We start from the raw sequence: 17,083 nt of genomic DNA, 5'->3' as shown, positions 1-17,083 counted from the left end.
CGTGTGTTGCGTGTGCTCCCTTGCGGTACTAATACAAAATGGAATTTTGTCAAGGTTGTCACATACATCACTGCTATCTAATGATATTTAAGAAATATATATGAGGTGGATATATTCAGTCAAAAAGTTCACATTCCATTCATTTTCTAAACTTTATAATAAGAACAATTTGTCCATTTTCAAATCGCTTTAAGAGGTCTTTGTAGAGTTATTCCTGCAATTCAATATATATGTACACTGAGTATGATATCTAATTCTACCAATACAGTCATGCAATCATATTCAAGCAGGGTATATGACTTCAAAATGATAAGGAATTTGGACTCACTGTTTTGAAACTGCTAAATCCATCCACTGCAGTTAATATAAGAAATATGTACACACAGATAAAGTGAGTGTCAATATCACACTTGTACATGAGATCTAGTGTCCATAAAGAATTTCACAGACTGTCATGGGCAGGGTATCCACATTCTTAATGACAGATTATATATACATGTATTTTGTCATTGTCAGGGTATACAGGTTATCCACAATTCACCGTTTACCTGGTATAAACGATTATGTCATTTATTGGGATATCCGGTACAATGTATTGATGGCACATATCCATGTGTATCAATATAACAATGAGAAGAGTCCTTATGACTTTTCACTCTTTTGGTCGGGACTGGAAGTACGGCCTGGACACACGGTGATACCTGCATGTGATGTTCCCTCAGCATAATTTCATATTTCATCTTGTCAGATTTCACCCCCTATACACGCCGTTTTAACAGGTTGATGGTAGCGTGGACTTGTTCACCTCCCTGCTCCCCATGCAATCCTAATCCAAAACCCCAGGTGTTGATCCCGTCACACACATGATCCTCTAAAAAATGCATTTTGGGAGTAACACTACTGGATGGGAATTTGCGGCGATAAAAGGACATGTAGTCTTTTATCTTTTTTTGATTGTTGGCATTTCTTCAAAACCGATTGGCTTGTCATGACTGATAAGTTGATGAACAGCAGAAAATTTCCGGTTTAGTTTCTCTGGACTTTCTTCATCAGTCATGAGAGCATGTCCTCCGATGAGCATATCGAGCTCATGACATTCCCGTTCCAGCATTACATGATGTTTTTTAACTACTCCCAGTAAATATGCAAATATGGTGGGCATACTCTGTTGACATGCACTGGGAATACTGACTGACTGACTGAGTTTAGTTTTACGCCGCTTTTAGCAATATTCCAGCAATATCACGGCGGGGGTCACCAGAAATGGGCTTAACATATTGTGCCCATGTGGGGAATCGAACCCGGGCCTTCGGCGTGACGAGCCAACGCTTTAACCACTAGGCTACCCCACCGCCCCTGCACTGGGAATAGAGGCTGGTGGATAGCATTGTGGTATGTCCCGGCATTTCCAATTCTACCCTGTCCCTTTTCTACAAACTTTTTGTGATCTCTTTTCAGCGTTTTAAGTGTTCTACCTTCCACATATTCCCGATTTTCGGGGTCCTTCTGTATCTGTAATTTTGAAGCATGACACCGCATGAAAATTTGGTAGCTGCACCAGAAATGCCGTAGACCTTGGATAAGAAATCATAATCACCAAAGAAAAAGCTTTTAATGCGTTTTCCATGCCAAGTCTGTCCTTTAAATTGTTTGATTTGCTCACAGTATGTTAAAAGTGCTATTTCTAGATTTTTTCTGGTGTCCTTTGCCTCAAAAATTTTGAAAATGACAGTATTGTGTTTTGAATTTGGTCGTGAAAGATTTGCTATTTGTAAACAGAGTTTGAATGAACCACCGCCGTGGTCGCCACCAATTTTCAACCAAATTTCATCCTCTGGAATATGTTTGCAGTGCCATGTTAGTTGACCAGATTGAAGGTAATTATTGAGAAGTTCTGTAACGAATGTCGGCAGATCTTTCACATATGCCATCGGGACATCTGATTTTACCCGTTCACCATCATCATTGGTTGTTTCCATTTCAATCATTTTGGAGTCAATGTGGGGGCTTAAAAATTTGGGACTGTTCTTTTCTCTCAAATGTTTCGTTTCCAAATTTCACTCCAAGTTTTGACATTAATTTCTTTTGTTTTCGATATTGCGTCCGGGAAAGTCCCAAGTAAGCCTTGATTGCAAGCCCATATCTGGAGGAAGCTCTCAGTTTTCTTCTAATGCCTGCTTTTTGGCAAATAGTTTCACGTTTTTTCATGGGAAAGCTTTTCAACTCGGATGAAAACTGGCTTGTGCGGTCTTTTTCACCAGTTAAAATTAATCTTAATTTTGAAAGTTCCTGAGAGCGCCTTCTTTTCAAAGGGCTTTTGGCCTCTGAAGACAATTTCCGTGCTTTCTTTACACGCTGAAAACACAAGGGCTGTCCTTTTGTTTTACATTCTAGAGTTCTCTGCTTGTATTTAGCTTTCTCCGAACTAAATCGGTTTGTAATTTTTCTTCATATTTCGAAAGTGGTTCCATAACTGGTTTATTTAAACATTCATTTAAGGACTGTTCACGTGGATTGTCCTGAAACTGGAATGGTGACGTTTGAGCCTCTTTAAATTCCTTCATGGGACGGGGTGGTGTAGTATGCTGTGTCGCCACTGAACTTGAACCCTCACATGCACCATGTTCCATGATTTCTAATCCTAGAATCGATGTTTCATCATCATTTGCCCTTTTCTGTCTGTATTTTTTTGGCCTCCCCCCTTTACTTTGGGTTATAAATTGTACACATACCCAACAGTCATTGTCACATTGCTTAACCTCCCAAACATTTTCAAATTTATCTCCTTTGATAGTGTCCTGCATTTTCCTTTGTTTGTGAGTGAATGTCCTGTTGTAACAGGTCGCACAGAAAAACTTTGGGTGGAAACTATTGTCAGATAACACATCAGTACCATAGACATGATATAGTCTGTCAGTGAACTTCTTACATGGTCCAGACGTACTCTTTTTACCAAATGGTGTGAGTCTCCCAGCACATATCCGGCACAGTAATTCCAGTTTTTAAAGTGATCTTCACCTGCCGGCAACAGATCGTGCCTTATCAAAGTCAGCCAACTTCATACAGGATGCCACTGAAGGTCTTTGGGCATGACCAAGTTGAATTATCCCACAAGACAGGTACCGCATCACCAGGCGCTGATCTTCATTGGATTGTCGATCTGCCTTGGCCCGATCCAGGATGTCCCTCACCTCCTGTCTGGTTGCTGGATCCGTGTACCCCTTTTGAGCAACGGAAATGGGCGGCGGTTGTCTGGTTTCATCTCTGAATTCTGCAACAGATTTATGGGCTTCCTCGCGTTTATATTGTTTACTTACACCTGTATATGAACAATTTGTAGCACTTGTAAACCTACGCAAATTATCGAAAACCCTGGGTGACATATGTTTGACAGTAGGTGAGAAGGGATTTGACTGCTGCCATGTAATTTTTAATGGCACCTGCATAAACCATTTGCGAAAATACCAAGTTGAAATGATGTATTTCATCTACGTGCTCAAATATATCAAAATTGATACAAGCCATATTACTATTTGGGAATACCTGTTTTGGGATATAATAGAAAAACTTAGAAACGCGGCGACATGTGTCACCAGCATTACGCCCTGCTTTTTTAAGAATATTGGTTAAATATTGCTTGAACCCTGAAGTGTGGGTTCACTTTCAGGGAACCTATCATATATAGTTAGATTAGCTCTGACTGAGTTGTGTTGGTAATTATACCGAGTACCACTTCTGGTCGACCCAGTTAAACCAGTACTGGTACTCGGCATTGGATTATTATTTGAAGGAGAGGCTACAGGTGCGTCCTCTCCTTGTATTGTGTGACCAAAGTGTTTTAGTACCCTGATGTACTCAGGGATTTGGGTTTTGTTGATTGTGAATGTGCCACAAAATGCCAATAGAGCCGACATGGATACAAGCTGAGTAACGGTATAAGACTCGCTTTGGCGGCGATTTTGGGCATGAATGGCGTTTATAGCAGCAATGGAACTGTTAGGATAACAGTTTTTTAAATGCGCAACGCCTTTGTAATATGTTTTGCACTTTTGACAAACCACTGATACATTTGTGGAAGGCATATTGGCACAAATTCACTGTACTATGTTTCTGGGAGCTACAGAAAAGGGCCTGGATGTCACAGTTTTGTACTTGGATATTTTAAGAACCCTATTTATGCTATGTATCAGTTTGATATATTGAGCAGCGTAGATGACTTATTAAAAACAAGCAAAAGGTAACAAAAGTTCACTTGCCAATAGGGATCGTCAACGCCGACTGGCAATCGTCTACTAAGACACTCGGTCTGTGATGATGATATTGTGAGCATTCACTTATATTACCACGTCCCAGCCAGATAGCCAATGGAATGGTTTAGATGAAGCTCACTGTCATGTGACCAAGTCGGATGTTTTTAAGGGAGAGGAGGAAATTGTGAATTGCCCATCTCCATTCTATGCATGACGTCCATTTGGAGGGGCAAGGGCATGCCAAAAAGGTGTGAATTGCCCATGCCAAAGAAAACCAAGCATTCTATGCACAAGGTTGAAATCAGTCGGGCGACAAGATTATAAAATCACAAAGCTGCTTATCAAAAGGAGGTGGCCCAGGCAAAGTGATATTAACAAAACGTGAGCAAATCTCCACGGTGACGAAATTAAATTTGCTGATTAGTGGAACATCTCCGGCAATTACCTGCCACGCCTCAGACTAAACAGTGAACACAGCAGAGTGATGTACAGCTAATGAAGTGATAATTAGATTTACAGGAAGCTAGAGATGTGCATGTATATACAACCAATCAATGAGGACAGATCAAACAGACGTTATAGAAACAATGATGATATGTAGATGTGATATATAGAGTGTGATATACAGCTAATTAAGTGACAATAGAGGCGGCTTTTGTGATAAATTATAGCTGTCATAACGCCGACGGGCCGACGGAGCATGCACGCCAGATCATAGATTTGATCCGGTATCAGCAGAATATAATGGCGCGTATAGCCCGACTATCAGATAATTACTCTAGGTTAAAGCACCTACATTTACATTTTTGGGGCATGGTGTATTATTCCTTAATACCAACTATTCATATTTACTGTTAAAACACATCTGAGATGCCCCGTCAGCGAAATTGGCACCCGCCAGAAGCCGACGTAAAATCATTAAACTCGTCGTCGTCGTCGTCGACTATCAGATGTGACTCGAATGCACATTATACCTTGGCAGAACCGCATTTTCAAGGGCTTGCCGATACACTAAAAGTATAAATATTAACACTACAGGTATTGCTGTTATGGTTAGATTCCAAACTATTGTACTTTTTAGTTCTGTCAAGCATGTTCATTCCTGTATTGCGCAACTATCTAATGTTGCACAACAACATATTACATATTCCCAGAATCCCACATGAATGATCTTGCACATGCACTATAGATGTAAATATTAACACCGCCGGTATAGCCGGTGTACAGATTCATCTAAATTCCGCCAATCTATATCACGTCCCATATATTTTGCAGTTCGCACATTAATACTTATATAGCTCCACCACTGAATGTGCAACATGTGCGTATTATACATTGTCTAAAACACGCCTTAATAGGCTTTCAAACGCGCTATAGAAATGTATATTCTGAGGTGATGTGTAGGAATAGTAGCCGTTATATCATGACTGCGCGATGTTGGCGAAAATTGCTATATCACAGAAGAATTGAACTTCAGTAAAATTACACAAAACATCACGTCGGAGTTTCAATCTGGACTGGTTACCAGGGGCAGCACAATATTCACGTTTGAATATTTGGAGAGAGCGTTTCCTCATGTTTCCAACAACGTATAACATGCATAGATATGACAAAGTAGAAGGCTTGCAAAATGCAATGGCGCAGGCGACTTCCACCGGAGGCTGGGTGGAAGAAAAACACACAGCTTAAAATCACAGAAACCTTAATTGCTCGGCTATAAAGTTGCATAAAAACAAACGGGAACATTCTCCGTGTAGCTCCAGGACACAGCTATCCAACGACGCGCGGCATGCGCGTGTAAGGCGATTTATGCAGCTCCCAAGGGAGCCCTGCTGAAATAGGTGATACCATCTGGGAGGAATGGTATGTAAGTTGTCCAGCTATGAAAATTTCATGTTTAAGTATATTCGTTGATATAATACGCTCAGGTATATGTTTCAGCTAACAATGAAAAGGGAGTGAGTGAGTTAAAATTTTACATAGCATCGGCAATATTACAGCTTTATAGCGATGAAAACAAGGTAATCAATTTAAAATATGTGTCGACAATGGACCATAAAACCAACTAGACTATCACAGATATATATTTAAAACTAGTAATTAAATCTAAAATACTTTAACTATAGAGGACGATACAATATAAAAAACAGGCTATAGATCGCCAACAACTGAAGGTAGATCACCATATTAGGGACCATGGTGACTTACAGTACATTTGCTTCCTGCATGGGCCCTAGCTGGATAACAATGAATAGGGGACAACATGGACGGGATACACCAGTACCTGAAACGACATGTTGACCACGGTGCCTGTTGCCGTAACAACGAAGCGTTGCCATGGTTTCAACTTTATCTCCGATTTTCTTTGAAACGTTCAAGAAAATGCTTTGAAAAATGTTGAGTTGCTGAACGCATTATCAGCTCTTTACTGGAGTGTATACACAGTTTCACGATTTGCCCTGGAAGCAAACCAAGCCTTAAATACTGTAAAACTTATAATAAACGGAGAGACATATAAGGAGAGAGATTTGTAACACTATTCAGGAGAAAACTAAAAAAAACGCCTGAGTCAAACCCGTTTTCGACTTTGTGTTTCCACTTCTGAAATGATATTAGAGAATAAGACAAAAACATTTCATTGGTAACACCTTTATTTATTTCAATAAAATCAAAAATTCTAAATTTCGTACATCCAAAAATATTTAATCAAGTTTACACAAAATATTTCCTCTGTATTGGAGAGCTAAAAGGCAAATAAAATAAGCTCCTCACTCCCTCAATATGTTATTGGCTGACATGTCTGTAACCTTCTATAAACAGAGTTACAACTTTCCATGTAACTCAACATCAGTGAGTGAGTGAAATACACAAAAGAGCATGGTGTCATACTGATTTTAGGAAGCAAATGTCAGATTTCCTGGTTTTCCTGAACCGAAGTAGCACATGAGTGAGTGAGTGAAGTTTTACATAGGTTTAACAATATTCAAGCAATAACAGCAGGGACACCAGAAATGGGCTTCACACATTGTACCCATGTTGGGAATAGAACTCGGTCTCGGTGTGACTAATGAACGCTTTAACCACAACGTTACCTCACTGCCCCCTTAATACATGAATTCTTACATGCGTTCGTACAATCATTATGACATAACAAAAGTGTAACAATTTGTTTATTTCTCATTACTTTCTAAACTTTTTGAGCAACCTTTGTAGAAAATTGCATACTTAATTTTTATTGCAGCCATTACTTAGTAAAGGTTTGATACAACCAGACCTGATCACCACAAGTGTCTCAGAATACCACTGTGGACTCCATCACCCATCTTCAGCTGTGACTTTCTTTCCAGTGTAATGTCATCACGACATTACATCACATAAACACTGCCAACGCTGAGTAGCGTAAGGACAAGCCACTCCTTGAAGCTTAAAAATCATATACACAGTCTTCAGATTCACTTAAATTTATGGAAGGTATGCTTCTACACGGCCACATCTTTCAAATCAGAACCTGACCCGTGAAGATCCGGGTTAGATTGGTCTTGAGCAAACCATGCTTGTCAGAAACCCATGCTTAACTAAAGAGATTGGGTGATCAGGCTTGCTCACTTGGTTGACACATGCCATTATATCCCAATTGCCTAGATCGATGCTCATGCTGTTGATCACTGGATTGTCTGGTCAAGACTCAATTATTTACAGACCGCTGCCATATAGCTGGAATATTGCTGAGTGTGGCGTAAAACCAAACTCACTCACTATTACAATTATGATGCAATTCCCTTGATAAAAGAGGATGTGTCCAATCATCACCAGGCAAAGTGAGTTAAACACAATATGCTAAATCAGACAAATTAAACAGCAATAAGTTGGTACTTATGGTTGCTAACATAAGCCAATGCATTTAAAGCAGATCTTCACTATCACACTAAAAGGCAAGCCAGCCATATTACAGCAAGAAATCACCCTTTAAACACAATTCACAAAATCCACTAAAATGAAACATGATAAATGTAAAAACAAAACATAAATATTTTGAATGATTTTTCATTCAGATTACCTTCATAATGTTTGTCATGTTTGTATTCCCAAACATTTATCATCATTTGTTTCATATATAAAGTTCTCCCATAGCAAAAAAAGTCCCTTTTATGAACACATCCATAAAAAGGTTGTAAAAAACACAAAAAAGACCCACAAAGCTGAAAACCTACAAAAATCAATAATATCTAAATGGTCTCATGTTAATGGGTATGACATATCACATGAGAAAACAGAATACTGTGTAATACTCCAAGCAAATAAATCCACACTTGATTATCTTTCCATATTAAAACCAACAATCTACACACTACATGTTAAAATATTTTGATATTTGAAGCTTTAATTAACATTGTTTAGTGGCGTGTGTGTGTGTGTGAGTGTGCACATGTGCATGCTTGTGCACTTGTTGGACATGTAATATCAAATTTGAAAAGATAAATAAATTGTTCAGCTCCACCTTTCAGAGCAAAAAACCCAAATGGTATGCCATGAAGTAATCCAAAAAATATCCTGTGTCTATCACAAACCCCATGATTTTCTTAAGCAAGCCAGATAGGAAATGCCACTTTGGATTGTGTTTCAATTACATCACAGTATGGTGGGAGAAAAGCAAATATTTCTTTGGTGAACCTCTTAAGCACAGGTGTGGTTCTGATAGTTCAAGACCATAAACATGGTGAATCTGAACTGGGGATCCTGCCACAGCCAAGGGACACAACTGTGAAAAGCAATGTGTGATACCTTATGTGATTAGTTACTGTAAGTGTGACATTACATTCCTACAAAATCCAGCATAAAGAGATTGAAGAAGATTGACTTCTATCTGTCTTGTTTGATGAATAACGTAGAGAGTTGTTAACATAGATAATTTTTTTCTCTCTCATTATTTATAATTGTCATGTAAGTAAAGATCAGGAACATAAAACTACAAACTGTTAAATATACCATTAAACTGATAAGTAAAAATAGAATTCAGTACAGAAGGGGAAAAACATTACAAAATCTACATAAAAGTGGAATGTGTAAAAAGCATTATGAATATGACAAAACATATATACAAATGTAAAATTGAGGTTAGCATTTGTTATAAGTCAGATTTAATTGCAAGCTCATAAGGAGAGGGATTCTTGCTAAAATGTGTTACCATGGTTACTATTGAAGCTTGGTAACCAATCATAGTGCAGCCCTCTAAGTCTGCACATTCTATTCCTTCATGAACTCAGATTTCAATGAATAATAATAACATAGAATAATAATGGAGTCTGAGATGTCTTTGTGCATAGACATTAATGAGGTTTACCACTTTTATGGCATCACAGTGATCAGGCACCTTGAAAGAGAGTGGCCACCTCTTACAGAAAAAAGGTGTTTTTTGTAATACAAACATGGGTATTTCTTGTATGGGAACATTTTGAATTTGAAATTGATGGATTAATATTTCATTAAATTTACATTTACTTAAGAATGTGCTTCAAACCTTGTGATGATGTAGGGATTTGAACCTGGGTCATTTCCTTCAACAGTAAATGCTTTAACCAATAGGCTAAGCTGATCTTTGAGTTTAACACATACGAAGCTGATAATACAAATATGCTGTGGGTGTTGATATGCCTCTCCTACCAATGTTCCAGCAACATTGTGAAAATATAAACATGAATAAATACAGATGTAAACATATTATTAGTATTATTATAGATCATATTGAAGTGTACACTGATGCATCTGTGAATTGTGACACCCTAAGAAAATACACTTATGACAGTGTAGGAAAGATAGCCCGTCCCGACGTCCGAGACGGGTGAATTTTGTGGAGGACGGGTTAAAAAAATATCTGGTCCGTTCTCATGTCGGGTCAATTTTAGCAAACCAATGACATATATATAATGATTATAACCTTTTTGAATATTTACTGCCGAAGGTGTTTTATTTATATTTGGAGGACAGGCTAGATTTTGGCAGGACTGGTAAAATATTTGACCTGCCAGTCCTGTGGACAGGCTAGATTTTCTACATCTTTCCTACACTGGTTATGAAGTAATGACTGACAATGTTTGGAATTTTCTCACAGAGTAAATGTATAACGAAACTGGCAAGATTATGGTTTGACAGAAGGCATAGTACATTACAATGAAAAATGCTACATGCAATGGTAAAGTGGAACCAACATAGTTGTGAATTTAGACCAAAATCTCTGTTTAACCTTGGTTGACACAAACTATTTGCAAAGTAACAATGACTGAGTGACATAAATGGACAGTCACTTCCTGATGGTTCTCTGCCAGTCAGCTAAACTAAGTTACATGGCAAGGCTTAACAAGGGGGACAACTTGTATTTTCACTTCTTCAACAAGCCTTGCAGACAAGTCAACAGTACAGTATCCAGAGAAGCCAACCCTATTTTGGGCCTAAGTGTAATACTAGAGGTCAAATTGTGTAATTTGGACCTAAAAAGTGTAATACTTGTCTGACGATCGCTTCAACATGCTACACGTTTTCACGAAAGGAAGATTCTAGACAGAAACACATGTGACCAATCATTATGAAGCTCCATACATCAAAAATTGTTGGTCATGTGACTGAAAATACTTTAATTCCTTGCAAGTTAATTGGAATGAGTGCGATGCTAAGAGTAAGCGATTCCTATTGGTGAAAGGCCATTTCTGCACCCCTGCACCTGATTATCGTAAAACGAGTAGAAAAGCGTAATTTTCGCAGATTAAGTGTAATGGCGTAATTTAATGGTCAAAATCGTAATAATTACGCCTAAAACGTAAGGGTTGGCATCTCTGAGTATCTCTGAATTCATTGTGGGTTGTGTGGCATATTGGTGCTGAGTTCAGATACTCAAGTATGGTTCAGATTTTGAGACACAAGTACCTGATTCGAATATTTTCTATCCATCTACTTCCGGCTGAAAAATATGATCTCATAAATCTGCAACAAGTGGATAGAGTTCTACACATTGTGAAACCCAGATGATTAAACTCCCATGTCTTCTCATGACATCTTACCTGATAACATGACAACAATATTACTGTCTTTGCAATTCATGCCAGTTTGCTATGCTGAAACTACTGAATTAGGTAATTACATATCCCCACTGCATATCTAAATATGCCAAAATAATTGTCATTTATTATGGAAAAATGAATGACAATGACTCTTTTGACACATAAAATGGGACGACGACACAACCTGTGGCACAGGTTACGTGTCTTTTGTGTTCAGGATATCACTTGATTCTTTTTGCAATGATGACCCTCTACATCTATGACCTTCCAAACAATTCACTTTTTTGATGATTTTTTTTACACTCTTCATGAATCTTATCTAGATGGAAGTAAAAATTTCATAATATTTTACATGGGTATCAGACATAGAAGAGAAACAAAGTGTAATGGTGTCTTTTTTCAATAACATGATGCTTATCATCCACGATAATCACCGGGGTATACGTTCCGATAAATTTCCACTATACCCTGGATGCATCTCTGCCCCATGATTATATTACCTCCCTTGGCTGGCTTTTTATCCAATCAGGTGTCCTGCTGTGAAGTAGACTGTACCAATCACAACTCACTTTGTCTTCTTTTATCTAAACGGCAGCTTAGCTGATTGGCTACTATGAGAATGCGGAGCCAGCAAAGGGAGGTAATAAAATTATCGGGCTGAGCCATTGATGCATCCAGGGTACAGTGGAGATTTATCAGAACGTACACCCTGGAGATTATTGATGCTTATAAAAAAAGACAAAATGTGGATTGTATGGCACATAAACACTGAAACAGGTAGGCAAGTTTTGTAACACAGGTACTGGACTCCATGTTTTTCTACTGCTGCAGATTGCTTACATCTGAATAAAATTATTCATAAAGTCACAAGGAGTCCTACTTACAAATTCCTGTCTGACATTTGGAGGGACAGTAACAGGATGGACAGTATCAATGTTTGATTCACAAAGAATTTATATTTGATAGTTATTTGTCATGCACTGTTTTGAAATGATGACATGGCCAGGGTTTTACATGACGTGTGATTCCTGCGTATTTGACACAACAATTTTGTAAAAGACTCAAAATATTATCATACGAGTCAAGCTTGACACAAGTTTTATGAGTGACACTCAGAATTCAGTTCAGAGTCACTAAATTCGATTTGATAAGCAAACAATGATAGTTTTCATGAGATCTTCATTGATTTAGATATTTCTTTCAATTCATGTTAATAACTGTATGTTACAGTGAATAAATCACAATACAGATTATTTGTTCAGTATACTGGAGTTTGTTATGACTGAACTGAACAATGAAAAATATACTATTTAGTGTCTAACATATAAATGACAATACAACACAAAACAATAAAATCTTTGCTTTTTGATATACACACATAAATATTACGCTAAAATTTGAATGACTCCCAAATACTTAAAATGAGTCACAAAAATAAATACTAAGGGTCACCATGACTCTCTTTTGTCAAAGTCTGTGTAAAACCCTGCATGGTTATTGAAATTTGTGGCACATCTTTCATGTGTTATTCCCACAAGCAATAAACAGTTGTAATTAAATAACTTTTCGTTGATATAAAATGCTATTTCTTTGATGACTAATAGTTAGGATTCTTGGCTCCACTGCTTCCTATCGGTAAAAGATTAAGTCCGACATACAGCAGGTGTGTTTCACTACAATGCAAAGCCTTAAGTGCCATAATGTGGAGATTTACTGTCATGTCTCCAAGTGGTTTTCATTTTCTTAGAGATGAATCATTGAATCATGCACTGAATCCCCCGAGTACCCATTGGCTGGTAAATAATGTTAAAACTGTACTCGTTGATCAGTTTCTACAAACTTGGAGAGAAAGTAAATCACAATCATCGAAAGGCCTATATTACAATATGTTTAAGGATAATCTTTATATTGAAACTTATTTGTTGCAACTTCCACTAGATTTACGTATTTATACTACAAAACTTAGAACTTGTAACCACAGACTCCCTATCGAAACTGGCAGATGGCATAAAATTGATAAAGAAAATAGATTGTGTACATCATGCAAGAGTAAAATTGGGGATGAATTTCACTTTATATTAGAATGCAATGAGTTAAACGAATTACGAAACAAATATCTCCCTGCATATTATTGTAAACATCCCACTGTGGACAAATATATTTGACTTATGGCTATCACATACAAACCAATACCTGTTAAACTTGCTCTTTTTGTGAAATGGGGCTTGCGTACGCTCCGTTAATGTAGTATGTATTTGTTTCATTGTTTTGCACATGTATTTGTTTTACTCTATGTCATGTATATTACTCATGAGAATAAACTTTGAATTGAATTGAATTGAATTGAGTAGAGTAGGACATCATCAACCAGGACCAAGATGGCAATGATTCACCGAGTCAAATATCAGGAGGGCATCAATTAAATTGCAAAACAAAAACATAGTTCTCTCTTCACAACCATATTCTCTTATATATCTTGTGTCAATAAACATCACATAAAATCAAATCTGTAAATACTTTGTTAATATGGCATGTTGAAAGCTATCTTAGTAATTGTCAAACATATGAAATGTACTCTATACATATTACACAGTGTAAATCTGAATTGTTTCCATTCCTTAGGCTGGAGTTGTGATTGATTGCCTTATTATTGATTTAACATTTGTCTTGGTTATTGATCTTATAATGTTTAATTATAACTCTTATAGTAATAAATGTTAGACCAAAAAATAAAATTGTGACTTAATGTTAGTCTGAGAACCTTTCTCAAGATTGAATACACAATGCCATTTAGATAGTGGTCAAATGTAACATATGTTATATTTGGGATTACACTTTCTTAGTAAAGTACAGATTCTAGTACATTATTCTAGTACAAAGTCAGACACCCAACTCACCTGGTGGAAGCCATGGTGGCTGAACAGGTTTGGCATTTAACTTTGAGTGATTAGGTGCCTGACTCTTGAGGGTGTGGGTTCAAATCCCGGATTAGAGTCAACCCAACAAAAGTACTAGAATCTGTACTTTACTAAGATAGTGTAATCCCAAATATAACATATGTTAGATTCTTCAAGATTCACCGTAACTTAACAACCATCATGGTATTGTCAGTAATTTGGGGAAATGGTGTACTCTTGTTGCACTTCACAAAAGATAAAGCAGCTGTTACCTTCATCTGAAACAATGTGTTTACTGACATCCTACAAATAAATGTCTATTTTTGGACGGGTTGAAGGAAGACAACACATCTATTATTCTGGTCACATCAATAGGAATAAAGGTTGACCAATCTTACAGATGGTGCCAAGATTTGTCTCAGTTTGACATCACAAAAGTGGCTCAAAAAAGGTTGAGTTTGGTTCTCAATTTCGTAACAATTTCATAAGCATTGTCTGTACAACAAAACTGATTTCTTTAACAATCTTCAGCATGTTAAAGACACTTTCAGATTATTGTTACAAGGTATAACCATGATAAGAGTACAATATGCAAAAAGCAAAGCCATAACGCCATTACCTTTACAAAATTGAATGTGGAATATATAAGCATGCTGACAAAATCTGTCATCGGCTAATCAAAATGAACAAAGTCTTTGTCATGGTAGAGATGAGCCATTAGCCTCATAACATGAAAACCAAGCTTTTTCTTACACAGGGGCAGCTTCACAACACGGACACAGAGTTTTGTCTTACACAGATGCAATCAACAGTTCATCTTGCAAGTAATCATGTTTGATGATGATGATAATGATGATGATGATATGTTGATAATGACGATGATGATGATGCCGATGATGATGACGACAATGATGTACATGAAGAATGGCTGCCATTTGATCAATACAGTTCTACACAAATCAATTCTAGTGCTACATTGTCACAAGCCGACATGAATCCACATCTGTGTAAATATTTCAAGGCGACACCTTTGAGTTGATAACTCAGCTGGGCACTGTTTGCAGTGTGTTAATGGTGTGTCATTGCCTGCATGTCTGTGTATCTCTGACGCTTCTCACAGTCCTAGTACCAAAATGTCTATGTGGAACTGGAAAAATCCAAGGCATGTTTCAACAGAATGCAGAAAACCCTCTCTCACTTCCCACCTGTGCCTATCCTGAACAACATCCACATCTTCTTCCTCATCCTCCATGACATTAATCCAATGACCACAGCCACAGCACATGTAATGATCCCAGAAAACTGGACTCCATATTGTCTGGTCTTTCTGGAACGTAACTTTTTCCTTGTCAGCTTAGCCATATACCTGCTGTGGTCTTCGGGAGGGAGGGGAGGCTGCATGGGAATATTTCTGAGTTCTTTAATGCGTTGGAACACCCCTTCCCCTGGTTCACCAAATGTTCCATGGCTCTTCTGAACAATCCATATCCTATCGACTTTTTCATTGTTGCTTGCAGAAAGTACCTCCCAGAACAAATGAGACGCATTGATGATGTCAAGCTTAGCAAATAATTCCTTCTCTATCCCAGGGTATCGGTAAGATGACCACTTTCCCCCAGGCTTGACAAACTTTTCTTTGTGATATTCAGCACCCATGGAACCAATGGTCAGATGAATTGGTCCTTTTGGGTTTTTATAATGATATTCATCAAACAGCCTTTCTCTGTATACCGGCCATGTACGTTCATAGTTGTGTTGATGTCCAGCTATGTACAGATCTACCCCATAGCGGAAAAGAATATCATCAAGTTCTTTCCGAAGAGCTGGCTGTTCTTTCAAACATTCCTCCTCCTCTTTGTTACATGATGCATACATTGGCTTGTGGCCAAACATGATAATCCAGGGATGTTTGGGTCTCTGCTCCTTATTGTTGATTGAAAGATCATTTTTAAGCCAGGATAACTGGGCTTCTTTTAGTTCATGGTTCTCAGCACAAAGGACTTCAGTGTTAATAACAACAAAGTGAGCACTTCCTAGGTTATAGCTGTACCAGAGTTTCTCGTAAGACATTGGCCATGAAGAGCCTGGCATGGAGAACCGGTACCTGTAGTGGACATATTGCTGGAACTTCTCCTGGTCTCCGGGACAAGTCATGTAAGGAACCTGGGCAGCCATTTTCTGAATTCGCTTAAGGTATCTATCACCAACCACACCTTCTCCACGGTGCAAGTCATTAGCTATATCTCCAATATGTATCACAGCTTCATAACCACCATTCAAAGCCTCTTGAACTAAGAAATCCAATGTTTTCGAGGATATTCCCATGTCTGCAAGAATCATCACAGAATGAATTGAATTCCTCTTGAGAGATGGTACAGTAAAGGAAAGTTGTTCACTGACGCCTCCAGCACCTCTACCGGCGTTGACTCTGTAGAAATACTGTTGACCATCTTTCAAATCAGATAAATACGCCCGGTGCCAATATTTTGTTCCTTCCTTATTCGCTTCCTCAAACTGAGTAGCCTCTGCAGTTGCTTTTCTCAGATTTGCATCTCTGCCATATTCAATGTAAGGCTCATCAATCTTTTTCTTTGAGGCCCAGATAATAACCATGTCATTTATTTTCTCACCAAATGATATATGTATTTGTTCAGGTCTAACCATTTCCATTAGACTCTGTTTAATGTTATTTCCACGCCTGTGATTGTGTAACAATGGGTGGAGTTTAGTCTCGACTGAATTTACTTCAACAATCTTCAAAAGAAGTACCCATGTTAAAGAAAAAAATAAAAATGGTGAAAACATGTTTTTGCATCCAGTGTGGAGAACTTGATTCATCTGCAAGATCAAATTAAAGATTGACGATGAAAATCACTTTGATCAT

The 17,083-nt window shown here is 37.8% G+C and overlaps 1 protein-coding gene across 1 annotated transcript; it reads right to left on the bottom strand.

Annotated features, from left to right (window-relative positions):
• Positions 1 to 15,393: 15,393 nt before the first annotated feature.
• Positions 15,394 to 16,812, bottom strand: LOC124262155 (acid phosphatase type 7-like). Its single transcript, XM_046696617.1, has one exon. It carries the CDS (start codon positions 16,810 to 16,812, stop codon positions 15,394 to 15,396), a length of 1,419 nt encoding a protein of 472 aa, XP_046552573.1.
• Positions 16,813 to 17,083: the final 271 nt, after the last annotated feature.

The sequence above is a fragment of the Haliotis rubra genome, unplaced genomic scaffold (assembly GCF_003918875.1).
Source record: "Haliotis rubra isolate DU_JTF1 unplaced genomic scaffold, ASM391887v1 Scf824, whole genome shotgun sequence".
Taxonomy (NCBI): Eukaryota; Metazoa; Mollusca; class Gastropoda; order Lepetellida; family Haliotidae; genus Haliotis; species Haliotis rubra.
The sequence above is the reverse complement of the archived record's forward strand: the minus strand, read 5'-3'. Positions and strand labels throughout refer to the sequence as shown.

What these genes read in the sequence shown, in the direction of transcription:
- LOC124262155 (XM_046696617.1), bottom strand. Translation starts at nt 16,812, where the DNA reads ATGGTTATTATCTGGGCCTCAAAGAAAAAGATTGATGAGCCTTACATT.